General features: G+C 38.4%; 1 protein-coding gene across 18 annotated transcripts in view; it reads right to left on the bottom strand.

The window, feature by feature from the left end:
- Nucleotides 1-13,799, bottom strand: part of CAMK2D (calcium/calmodulin dependent protein kinase II delta) — a gene marked incomplete at its 3' end in the record, with an annotated part of 272,940 nt that overhangs the window by 3,188 nt on the left and 255,953 nt on the right. For 8 of the 18 annotated variants that reach the window (XM_082652994.1, XM_082652992.1, XM_082652998.1 and 5 more), the window contains 4 exons: nucleotides 9,375-9,450; nucleotides 4,562-4,656; nucleotides 2,440-2,668; nucleotides 427-522 (listed from right to left, as the gene is read on the bottom strand). In XM_082652994.1, coding sequence (XP_082509120.1) covers nucleotides 456-522; nucleotides 2,440-2,668; nucleotides 4,562-4,656; nucleotides 9,375-9,450 — 467 coding nt within the window. Of the gene's footprint in view, nucleotides 1-426; nucleotides 523-1,831; nucleotides 2,014-2,435; nucleotides 2,669-4,561; nucleotides 4,657-9,374; nucleotides 9,451-13,799 lie in introns of those variants that run through there. The other 10 variants (XM_082653006.1, XM_082653004.1, XM_082652999.1 and 7 more) reach the window with 4 other exon arrangements.

A 13,799-nucleotide genomic window follows, 5' to 3' on the forward strand; every position in this document is an offset into this window, starting at 1 on the left:
ATACTCAGTCAGGCAGAGCCAATTAGTCTAGGTATTAACCTTAGCCAAGGGCAGAACAGGAACTATAACCTCTTGTAAAACAGTAAGACTCCAAAAGAGCCTAGAGCCTGATATAAATTAGTTCTGGATAATTGAGAGTTGTCTGAATTGACCCAGAGAGAACTGACTTTTGATGTGAGAACTCCACGATATTCCAAACCTGCCACAATCCATGTGCTGAAGGGAGGGTCTCCTCAGCACTTTAGTACCTTGAAAATATGGGTTATGCTACACAATGGTGCCAACCATTAGACTCAAGAGCTCATGCAAATATGGTTTTCACTGAAATAATGTGAGCAAATATCCTCAAAGGGAGGAAAAACAGCCATGCAGCTTTTCAGTCATTAGCTCCAATCACAAAGTATCATGGAGCAGGGTGTTACTTACAAGACCCACATGGGAATGGTTTTCAGGACTTAGATGTTTTGCCACAAAGAGGTGCTTCCTGAGAAGTTTTCTTTCCCATTTGGAATACAAGATGGCCTATTAAGAGAAGCCCCATTTAAGCCACCTGGCATAAAATGAAGTTTTCTTAAATAGGCTCTATCCCATAAACACTTTAGGGAATTGCAGAAAAGCCTAACCTTCTAGTACTGAGTGAATGTAATCCCTTCTGTATTAACTGGAAATTGGTGCTGTACCTCTTTGGGGTAAAAAACCCAGAAATGCACAAAAACAGGTGTCTTCATTATCGTTACATTCCTTTTGTCTTTCTCTTAATTACTTAGCTTTTTTTTTTTTTTTTTGGAGTGAATTTCAACCTATTTTTTTTTTCCCTTACTGACCCACTTTTTACAAATCCAACAGTGATACATAATAAGGCTATAGAGAAGGCCATTGAAAACCACTGTGGTGGGACATTATTAAACTAAGACATTTTGATGGATTCTCCGGAGTGAGTTGAATGGCTGTTTGTGTGGCCTTGATTCCCCATCCCATGCCCCCCAGATATTACCAGGTAATCCTGGTGAGAGAATCTGGAATGAGATCAGCAGCTGGCCGAGCTTCTACTGATTCTGAACACCCCTTCTTGTTCTCATCTCACCCCACTTTACTGACGCAACCTCAACACCCCTTCTTGTTCTCATCTCACCCCACTTTACTGATGCAACCTCAACCCCCATGATTCCCCTTGACTCGAGCTGGAGCCAGCCTTCCTTACTGACAATCCTCTACCACAGGAAGCTAACGTCTGACCCTGTGCTTTTCCTCATGATGCTCCTTGAACTTGGACTATCTTCCTTTTGTTCTTTCTATCCTTCCATTTCTCCAAATTCCACTCCTCACTTAAGACCTTGTTCAAAATTCTTTTATACACAGTATACTTCCAAACTGTTATAAACAGTTTGCTACATTAGTCATTCATTCCCTTCTACACTGAAGTTGATTATAAACTTTGTTTTTTCTTTGGTATTGGTGATAAGTTGCTTTCTAAACTAGAATATAAGTTCCTAAGGGCAACATCGTTCACCTTGCATTTTACCTGGCACATTTTACCTGCACCTATGTGATGTGCAATAAATATGTCTAATTATTGATTGGAAGAGCAAACATGGCATCTGAGGTAGAGTGGTGTAGTGAGAAAGATGCTGAAATACCTAATACTTGCACCTTAAATGCTGTATTTCATACATTTCTCATAATTGAGCACCAGTAGAAGAAAACCTGTGAAATGAAGCTCCTGATATTATACAGTCTCCCCACAGTATCTGGGGGGGAGGGGATTGGTTTCAGAACCGCCGAGGATATCAAAATTTGCAGATGCTCAAGTTTCTTATTAAAATGGCACAGTATTTCATATAACCTACACACATCCTCCCATATACTTTAAATAATCTCTAGTTTACTTAGAATACCTAACACAATGTAAATGCTATGTAAATAGTTCCCTGCAAGACACATTTAAGTTGTGCTTTTTGAAACTTACTGGAATTTCTCCACCCCTGAAAATTTTTGATCTCAGGCTGGTTGAATCTGTGTGTAAGGAAACCGTGGATAAGGAGGGTCAACTGTATTGGTCATTTTAGAAACTTTTCCCCCTAATTTTTCCCCTTCCTCTGCCAATTGTGACAATGAAGTCATAAATAGTTTACCTTATTACATGAATTCTCCCTGATTTAACCATAAGAGAAATCAGCATAATAGGGTATCCTCTAATTCCTATCTAAAACTATTGTGTACTTTCTAGGGCAAGTTTCAACCCACAAAAGGCTAGTCTGATTGATCTTTCTGGAGAATTATAGACTGCTTCTCATGAAACATTAATTCCCACCAGTGTAACTGACCACTAAATGACCACTAGCATTAAATAACAGATGCCATGCTATTAACAATGGAATAAGTAAAAGACGGTGACCAGGGGTATATTAACAAAGAAGCTGACAGCCTGGAAATATTTACTTGATGGGTACTGTTCGCGACCCCGAGCGATGAAAATGAACATTCTGCCACTTTCCATCCCGGCGGTGCCACACACGTGTCTCTTCTGACTGCATTGTTTTTGGCATTCCGCTGCCATCCATGTACTGTGTGAGCCTAATGTATGCTATGCAGGCAGCATCATCGCCTACCAGATGTACATGGGGGTTCAGGATAATAGTGTGGATTGGTTTATTGCTTTTGGACAAAGCTGAAAGAGAACAACATGGAAAAGAGAATTTAGTTTCTATGTAAAGTAAACCAAAACCAATAATAACTTCAGTTGGGACCAATAAATAGAATGCCATTCATTCATTCAACTATTAGTTCTCTGCATTAATTGAATGCCTGGTACTGTGCAAAGTATAAAGAAAAAGAGAGCAGAAGTAAATACAGTCATTATTTTCTTTGACTCCCTTTGTAGTTAAATTGTATGCCACTCTGAAAACTTTGAGAAAGCTGGAGAGACATATTTATATTGGTAGGAACAAGCCATAATATGAATAGAGATGGAGAAGGGCTGGCCCAGGTACACGGAGCAGTTCCTGTCTTTCCAATGAAGGAACCACTGGGGCAGTTGACAGGGTATCCTGTGGGCTTGTTCATTTTTTTTGTTAGTTGGTGAAGTACATGGGACAAGGGGAACATATCAAGCATGGAGACTGCTGTCTCCTAAACAGGCTGGCCATAGTGTGACTCTGTTTCCCCATCTCATCCTGTGGCTCCTTTATTTAGTAGCGTCCATTCTATGTTAGTCCAGCTGTGGTTATCCAGTAAAAACCCAAAATTTCGTGTTGGCCATATAGCCTGATTCTGATTCTCTAGCTCTTTTCTTTGGTTGAGCAGCCCTCACTAGGCTCCAGCCTTTGTTGTTTTGACAATAGCTATTTATTCTAGTTATTCAATGACTGAGATATGAAGATTTAGTGCAGATAATTGATTGATGATGCTACTCTCTTAGATCACTAAAACAGGTAGAACTGTTTTACCTATTAACCAAACACGTCCTCCATTTTCAGAAAAGATCTGAATAAATTACTTAGTGCTACAGTCATGTAAAAAAGAATATCCCATTATGAAGAATATGTATTTATGGAAAATAATGATGTACAGTGTTATGTTGAGGTAAGTTAAAATATTATTGGGTTAATTATTCTTTTACTACAGGTGAGATGGTGTCAATCGAGAGTCAACTGAAGAAAAACATTATGAGATGCTGTCAGTCACAGTGCGGGATGGAACAGAGAGAACAGGAGAACATTTACTGAAGCTTTGTTAAGGCCAGTTTACCACATAATTATCTTTGCTTGCAAATGTCTAGTGCATATAAGACAAAGCAATTCATTAAATGTAAAAATCCATGCCAAGGCAGACATTTTCAGTGCTTATAATTACTGGACGTGAGCTTGATTATTCTAATCATTACTACAATTCCTCTTTAATTCATCAAAATCTCACTGCAAAAGGTGAATTCCCTCCCTGCATGATACCTAATGTCGTTATGTGTGAGGGAAAGGAGCATAAAAGAAACTTCTGGTCTACACTTTTCTTGGTGACCTGAAGGAATTCTGCAGGAGTTTCTTTTGTCACTTTCTCTTTCCTCTGAGACCATTACAATTCTTGTAATTGGAACTGAAATATTTATCTGATTACTCATCTTCATTTATATTTTACCTTGAAAAGGAGCATTAATTATGCTTGAAAGCCCTCCTCTATGTCAAATATTCTGGCATGCTGTGTTTTTTTTATCTTTTCATATACAAACAATGTTTTATGAAAACCATTTTCATAAAACAATGTTTTATGAAAAACTCAACAATTTTTGGTCACTCATTTCACAGCTTATATTATACATTCACTGGGACTTCTATGGGGTATATTCAATCAACATCACTTTTTTATATAAACATACTTTTCAAAACATAAAACTCTTTAAGGCTGTCATGTTTTTCAATTTCAAATACAAAAATGTAAAAATACGATGCAAAATGCTGGACTAAGGTAAAAACTCTCATTGCAGCAAAGAGCCAAAGAATCTGTAAATTTGGGAGAAATTCAAAGAGAATTTGGAAAAGGCATGATATTAAATTTAGAATAAATGTACCATTCTCAAAGTAGAATCGATGAAAGTCCATCCCTTCCACTAAATTACCCAAAGCTTCAGGTTCAAAAGCAGTAAGGCCTGGGTCACAGATTTTCCTGTAGGAAAAAAAATAATAAATGAGTTAATGTATTTCGTTGTTTCACAATATCTATTCTTATTTATCAGCCAATGAAGGAGTTTTTTTAAAAATATAAAATTTCTATCACAGGGCTTGGCAAGGCGGTTTGAGGAGCAGACCCTAAAAAGGAATATTGCAGAGACCTCAGACAGGGGCGAGACAATAAAACCAGCTCCAGCAGGCGGTAATCTATCACACTTTAGGAAGTTTCCTTTTTTAAAATGCCTACTTTTCAATTTCCAAGGTGAACTCTCTAGGCTTTCCCCAGTTTTTCTAATTCCCTAGTTTTTTAGTTGTTATAAGTTTATTATTTTTTAAATGCTCTCCAAGTCCAAGCTACCCTCCAAGTCCTATAAAATCAACTTTGGCTCTGAAATTAAATACTTTTGGAATAATTTTTGACATCATCTACATTCATATCAAACGTATATATGATTGATTTGAAGGCAGGTGTCACATCCTACACTTTCTGGCAATGTCTGACAGACTTAAGTAACCTTTAATTAACAAGCTTAATTAACTTAAAATAAAATTAATGAGAGATTCAAATGCACATTAGTTTTCTTTTTAATCCTAGAAATGTAATTCAAGAAAAACATATACTATTTTAAATATTCAGAGAAAGCCAATGGGCTTTCTTGGAAAATTTTATTTATTCAATGAAGAATTGTTAAAACACCTACTATGTAGCAGATATTCTTTGAAACAATTATAACACAACAATTAATAATGCAATGGAAATAAATACGAAGTGCTCAAAAACCAGATGACATATATGTGAGAAAGGAAAGTTGAGCTGGGCTTTCTGGAATGAGTAGGAGTTTTCCAGCTGTGCGGAAGGGGGTAGGCAGAGGAGGGCAGCAAGTACAATGGCAGAGTATGGTTGGGGAATGATGGGTAGTTGCTTGATATGGTGAGCACTGGGTCTGGGCATGTTTATAAGTCCTGTGGAAACAGAGGAGAAAATATTTCCTTGGGCCTGTGGTGATCAGCTTAGGCTTCTCACAGAAGGTGCCGTAAAATCTGGATTTGAAGAATTAGTAGTTCACAAAGTTAGATAAAAGGAATACGTACTGAAAGATTTTGGATCATTTATTAATTTGGTGGGGCTACATCTAATTTCGTATGGAAATTGCCCATTTGGGAGGAAAAATGTTTTAACTGTTCAACAGAAATGCAAGTTTCAAAAGGCTCACTCATTATGGTTCTTGAACGTATGGTTCACAGAATTTTGGAACTGATTTTTTTTTAAGAATACTTTTAAAGTAAAAAATCACAGTGGTTATTCGTTGTGGTAAAGAAAGCCTTAGTTGCGGGTGGGGTGGGTGTAGGCGGGGATTTTAAACTTTGCCTCAGACTTCCTGGGGGGCAGGTATTAAAGCTCAAAGTTAAATATACATAATCTCTTTCTAAGTAGTAAAATGGGAAAAACAGTGTTCCCATGGTAACAGGACTTTATTCTGCCAGGGGCTATCACTTTATCTATAAATATGACTTTTGGTTGTCAACATTAGTGAATCAAAATTTTTTACTACTTTATATCAGCACCAAAATCACCTGAGAGGGGCTTCCCTGGTGGCACAGCGGTTGAGAATCTGCCTGCTAATGCAGGGGACACGGGTTCAAGCCCTGGTCTGGGAGGATCCCACATGCTGCGGAGCAACTAGGCCCGTGAGCCACAACTACTGAGCCTGCGCGTCTGGAGCCTGTGCTCCACAACAAGAGAGTCCGCGATAGTGAGAGGCCCGTGCACCGCGATGGAGCCTGCGCTCCACAAGAGAGTCCGCGATAGTGAGAGGCCCGTGCACCGCGATGAAGAGTGGCCCCCGCTTGCCAAAACTAGAGAAAGCCCTCACACAGAAACGAAGACCCAACACAGCAAAAATAAATTAATTAATTAATAAACTCCTATCCCCAACATCAAAAAAAAAAAAAAGTCACCTGAGAATCACTGTACTATGATGGACCTTTTTACCTAGCCATTGAGTCAAAATACTTGAAAACTTGTTCATGTGTTCTTTCTCTCTCTCATATGTTTCTTCTATGTAAGTAATGTATGTATGTATCTCTCTCCTATCACAGGCTTTGGATTAATGAAAGATTCACAAAGCTGCCACTTGACCTGTGGGTGTGTATGCTCTGAACAGGTGTTCTAAGGACCAGCTGACAGGGCTGTACCAATACATTCTACCATGCAAAAAGCTCCCAAATGCAAGGTCCTCTTGGATTACCCCTGGGTCTGAGTGTACAAAATCAAGCCAGATTACAGGCAAAGGAATTCGTAAACTGATGTGATTCCAAGGAATTGCATTATTTAAAATACCCTATTTTAAAGTGTCAGAATATAGGAAACGCTATATTTTGCCACTTTTTCCTGGCTAACAACACCAACAAAACACACTCTACCAATCCGCAGGGGAATGTTATTCCAAAAGATTTTTATCCTAAGTATATTATATTTGAAGAATCATATTGGGTCTAACAAAGTTATATCAGCAAAAAGAATAAAAGGGAACAGGTCTTACGGCACAGAATTCTAAACAGCTCTTTAACAACTGTTCAACTGTTTAATTCTCTGACAACAAACAGTGTTCTTTTAAACTCCATTTCTTACTATTTCTTTCATTCTAAGTATACTTTTATTAGGTCCTGTTAAAGAATTGATAAACACAAATACATATATATATGTATATACTTATGTTTGTATGTATTTGCACACACATTAATTTATAAGAAGCAGTCCTGGATTTAATTTAGTTCTTATATTCAGTTACTCTCTTCCATATTTTATATTTGGCTAGCTATTTGTAACTGATGATAAAAAATATCTTCTTATTATACAAAACTTGGAAAGAAGCAGGAAATAAAAAACACAGTTTCATCTCCCAGAGGCAATATCTTTTTTCCTTTTAAAAACCAATTTGTCATATTTCATTCTGTTTTTATATTTTCTCTTATGTAGTTGGAATAATTATGTACACACACGTTTATATCCTGCTTTATCTTCAGTGAATACTCATAAGCGTTTTGCCAGATCGCTAGAAATTCTGCGTAAGTATCCACGGTTCCAAACACACCACAGATTAATGTTACCATAATGTTGGACATATAAGCTGTTTATAATTTTTCACTATTTTGAATATTGATTCCATAAATATCTTTGTTCACACTTTTTGTCCCTGTTTTAAATTCAAAATCCCATGTTAATTTTTTTTTTTTTTTTTTTTTTGCGGTACGCGGGCCTCTCACCGCTGTGGCCTCTCCCGTTGCGGAGCACAGGCTCCGGACGCGCAGGCTCAGCGGCCATGGCTCACGGGCCCAGCCGCTCCACGGCATATGGGATCCTCCCAGACCGGGGCACGAACCTGTGTCCCCTGCATCGGCAGACAGACCCTCAACCACTGCGCCACCAGGAAAGGCCCTAAATTTTTATAACTAGGAACATAGGGTTAAAGTAGTGATTTGAACCTTTGGAAACACTTCCTGGTATATAAATGCGACCCAAATCCCTGCTGTCACCACCACTCTGAAAGTCTGTCCCCATTTATACTCCATCAGGTGGTGGGAAAAGTCACTATTGTCCTGCAGTATCTGTGCCCCTTTGGTGATCAGCGGAGTTTTTATCTGTGCTGATTTGATCGGCAGAAAACCCTCCTTCAGATTTGCACACAACTAGTGGACATCAACATGCTTTCATTAGTTTACTTGTCATTCATATTTCCTCTTTTGCTAATCGCTCAGTTCCTTTACCTATTTTTCCACTTTTCAACCTTATCTTCTCAATCTAAATTAACTTTTGACATGTTTTACAAATATTTTTCTGTTTCTTTTTTGTCTGTTTTATTTTGGCTTTAAAAAAAAGTATATTAAGTTTCATCTATTTAGGTAGCCTAATCATTTCACTTTTTCATTTCACTGACTTCCCCTGCTTTTAAACTTAGATCTTTCCAACCAGAGATCAAACTCTTTTCTGCATTTAACACTTTCATTCAAGAGGACCTCACTAGTATGGTATAAGGGGAAAGCTGAGAACTGATTTTTTTCTCCACTCAAATAACTAACTTATTGACCCACGTTCTTTGCACAATAAGCCTTCACGCCCTATTTGAAAGCTTTACTTTTATTTGATCAAAGTGACTTCCTTTAATACCTATGGTAAACTTTAAATTTAACATTAGAACCCTTTCTTCAAATAAAATTTTATCTAAGAGGCAAACCCCTAAAAGAGATGAAGATAAAGTTGAGCTGTGCTGGCTGGAAAGGGAAAAGGCTGCCAGACGCTGCCTCCTAATCTCTTTCTCTGTCCCATCACCTCTGCAGAACTGCGAGGAAAAACGTCTCTTAAGCCAAGTGAACTATTTACGTGCTTTCGTGTTTCTTGTGTGTTTGCTCTCATGGATTGCTCTGCCTGGAATGCCTTCTCTCGCATGGAGGTGCCAGAGGGTCAGGCTTCTGTGCACTGACAAAGAAATCCCCAATCTTCCTATCAGAAGTCTCATCTTCTCTCTCTGAAATCTTAATTACATTTATTTCTCTCCTAGAGGCACTTGAGTCATGTATACGTTGGAATGAAGCTATTGCGGGTGTATCAAACTTGGCGTTAAATATACACGAGTCAGGTACATTGAAGAATGCATTCATATAGAAAATACTTTGTCATATGCATGAAAGCAAAATAAATGTGCCTCTACTCACGTGTAAGCTTCAAAGTCCCCGTTGTTGATAGCTTCAATGAGTTGTTCAGTAACTTTGATAATCTCTTGCTTTCGTGCTAAAGGCAAAGATAAAGAGTTGGGTGAGAATAAAGGGCAAAAGCCATATAAAGTTACTCTAATGATACTGCTGTTTTCCTTAAACAGGGTATTACCAGTTAAGACACATCCCTCTCAGAATCTTGGTGTTATCCTCTCTACAATCTTGCTGCTCAAAGCGCACAGATCAACATTAGGTCCCTCTTCTGGGAGCATGGCAGAAACACAGATTCTCAGGTCCTACTCCAGACCTACAGTTTCAGAATCTGTATTTTACCAGGACCCTCAGGTAAGCATGTTCACATTGGGGAAGCACTGCTGCCCTCCCTCTGTTAGAAAACAACAGTCACCCAGAAGGTCAAGGCTATATTTTAAAAAAGTAGTTCTTATTACCTTTACCAACATGATTGAGTTTATGAACATTTTTGTGTTATTTTAATCTATCTTCACAGTATAGCTGACATCTTGCATTGAGACATTTAACTTTAATTATTTGCATTTTTTTATTGTTCAGCTCAACTAACCCTACAAAAGAGGATGCTAACGCTGTAATTGCCATCATATTTAGATAAATAGCCTTCCATAAACTGTAAATTGGAAAAACAAGGTATGAATCAATGCTGTGGATGGAGATGGAAGTCCCCCCATATGGCTGTCAACTCTGACAACAAACATGATTTGTTTCTATTTCTAGCCCATAATCGGTAAAATTATTAACAGTTGGCTTGGCTCAAATCCCACCTACTTCATCTGCCTCAAGTGTTCTTTCCCTTTGTGGAAAGCCTACCTTGTATTAGTCATTTGGCAATTAAGCATATACTATATACCATGACAACTTCTTTAGTTAAATTATTGTTTTAAATTGTTACTAAACTTGGTTTACTGTGTAATGTCTTCCTAGTTAAATTAAAAGCTCCCTGTGGGCAAAGAACATGTTATTTCTTTGTATCCTTGAAAAAGCTTTATCCAATGTCTTTAATAAAATAGATGCTCAATAAGTTGAATTTGATCAACTGATGTTGATAACCTTTTCCTGATTTCAGAACAGTATTTTCTTACTAAGGAAATAAAGGCATGAAATATTTTAAAAATTAAATTTAATTAAATTTTGTTTAAAGAACATTGTGATACTTTAAATCACTGGAAATAAACTGGGGGTAATCACAAGAAGTTATTTCCATCTATCTTAGATAGGCTGCTATTCATCATAGAAAAAGCTGAAGTCTGGTTTTAGTTCTTATTGATTAAAGTCAACCAGTTTGCATTTTTAATGAATCTGATCTTTTTTTCAGCAGATTCTTAACCACAAACTTAAAGTTTATATTCACTTTCAAAACTCCAGGTTATTCCCCTCATTACTGAACTGCAGGAGACTGAGCCCCCTTGGGCTTTGGCGACCCCATCTGGGCAGTGTTTATTTGTTGGTTGATTTTCCTGTGCCGGGTACTTCCTTTCCCATTTGCTATCATTTTGTAACACACATGCTGACCCTCTTCCCTTCCTCTTCTTTTCCTTGGGAAAATACAATGAATAAAGACTAATCGGTACAAAAAAAAAAAAAACAAAAACCAAAAACTCCAGGTTATCCAGGTTGTGATATTCCTTATTTAAAACAAATGTCCTGGTGCTTGGTGATCACCTAGATAGGAGGGATAGGGAGGGCGGAAGGGACACGCAAGAGGGAGGAGCTGATTCACTTTGTTACAAAGCAGAAACTAACACACCATTGTAAAGCAATTATACTCCAATAAAGATGTAAAAAAACAAAAAACAAATGTTCTGTAAACCTAACTTGACTTTACTGAGATTATATGAGACTACCTTATAAAATATGGTTTGTCCACAAATGGTTGCTGACAATGTCAAGGTTGATAATGTCAAAAAATAATCTCCATACAGGTTAGATTCCATATTCAGTTATTTACATAATTTCATTTATATTGAAAAAAAATAACATAAGGTTTCTTAGCTCCTATACACACCTAAAACATTTCTTGCCCATGATCATTTGATGAATGAATAGCTATAATATACCGAACATCAAAGCATACTGACAGAAGTAGTGGCAGGGAATAATTCTGTAATAGGGATGGTGCCAATGGCACAGTTTAGCTTAATTTAGTTAGGCAATAAGTGATTCATCTGTCTGTAGCGTCAACAGTATGAACATTTGGCAAAAACGCATGACAGCTGACCCAATTCTGGAATATAAAGGACACTGGTGCAGAGGAGCTCAGAAAATGAGATTAGAAAAATGTGACTACCAAAACTTCCTCCTCGTATTAAATCCTCATTTAAAACTAATAGATTTCTTAGGATGCTATGTGGCTAATAGGAAAAAAAACTACAGTTTAGAAAACAATGTTAATTTTTTAGAATAAAAGAAGGAAAAAATGAACATAAGATCACTGCCCTTTGAAGAGCTTCATTAGGCTAAGAGTTAGTTTACAAAGTGCGAACAGTTCTGGGTCACCTTCTGAAGTTCCTGAAAGTCTCTAGATTTCTTCAGAAGCATAATATCCAATTAGAAACATCAGTGTACGTGGCCATGTCTCACTCTGAACCACTATGGAAACACTCATTAGCTCTTCAACAGTCTGCATCCTACAACTGGCTTAATTTTTGTCCTGCATAATCAAAGCAACACAAGTGGCCTTCTTAGTTCTTATTTTCAGAAACAGTGGTGCTGTAGCTGGCAGGACGGCACATGGGAAGTAGCCAGAAGGCTTCTGTGCTGCATCATCATGAAAGCAACGTGCCTCTCTTGGCTCAGGAGGGGCCTGGAACCAGTAATCTTTAGAGTGCTTATTTCCCTGGAGCAAAGGCGCTCGAGTGAGTCAGGGCAGCACATGACAGCTGACTCTTTAAAGGAAAGCAGAAGGCTGGGAATGAATCATTTGTGTATAGAAGTCTGTTGTGGTTGGAACTGTTGCCACAGTGACCTAGAGGAAGAAGGAGGGTTTGATGCGAGCTATATCTCCTCTCACCAGCAGTGAGGCTGAGGAACAATCACTGCGCAAGGTGCCTGGATGTCTATGTTCTGGGGGGAGGGGTCGCTATCCTCTGGCCTTCCCTCTTCCTGAATGTCAAGTAATGCCCACTCCGGAAGTCAAAGTGGGGAGAGCTTGAGAGGTGTCACTAATTACCCTGAAGGTGAGGGAAGAGTGTACCAGTAAGGTGTTCCCTGAGTACCAGAAGCTTCTAACCTCATGGCTAGACACTTAATCACAGGGAACTGATTACCAAATAGTTTTACTTATAGAATTGAGGTGCTCAAGCCTATACCCACAGGTCCCAAAGTAGTTTCTGGGGATTTCCAGGTTCCTAGGGGAAAGGCAGGAGAGAAAAGCAAGCGGCAGAAATGCTCCAGATCCTGTGTGCGATTACTTTCCATGCAATTCTGCAAAAGAACTGAGAACACTGCCATGTTCAAATTCATATTTTTTGTCTCTTTATTGTTCTAAAGAAGCCTGGAAGAGAAAGATAAGAGTGTGAATGGGCCCAGTGTTTAAAAAAAAAAACAAACTCAAAAACCAAAAAAAATATATCCCTGGGAACCGAAAGTGATTATGTAATAAAACAACTGATAGATTTCAATATTTCTCAAGCATTATCAGATCTGAGCATCAGGACAATTCTCTGAGATATGCAGACCGATGTTACCTCTCTGGTTAACAGAGAAGTACAGAGTACAGGCACTGCCCAAAGGCACAGAGTTTGCTGATGACTCCTTTCTGCCATCTTGAAATACTCCCCTTTTTTCTCTTTTCTCTGCTCTCATCATCTCACTCTCATTTGCAATGTGGACTTGAAACGTTTCAATTCCTTTTAAAGGCTCGGTCTGAGGCCCTCTTACCATATACTGTTATCCCTACGGTTCTATCTACACCAGTGTTCTAAATTGCTGTCTGTATCCCATGACTCCCAAATTGTTACCTTGTTTCTAGACTTTTCCTCCAGGTCTGTATGTCTGTGCCTATTTTGGAATCTCCGTTTGGAGATTAAAGATATTTAATGCGTCTGGAATCCAACATACCCTAAACTGAGCATATGAACTTCTGTTGCCACAAACCTATTTGCTCTTCCAGGGACCTCCATCCAGGTGAACGGCATCATCCACCCAGGTGCACGAGCCAGAAAGAAGCCTGGGGATCATTTTTGACTTTCTCACACCCTGACTCCGAATCCAATCCTTCAAGCCCTATTGATTTTGCCTTTTCAAGGCCTTACACATTAGTCCACTTCTTTTCTTCTTACCATCACTCCGGTACAAGCACCCATCATTTCTTGTCCAGAAAAATTATCTGAAGAGGGACTATGAAACCTCGTATAATCTAAACCCTGTCCATCTCACCAGCCCCACTCAAAG

The sequence above is a fragment of the Grampus griseus genome (genome assembly GCF_964374135.1).
Source record: "Grampus griseus genome assembly, chromosome: 4".
NCBI lineage: Eukaryota > Metazoa > Chordata > Mammalia > Artiodactyla > Delphinidae > Grampus > Grampus griseus.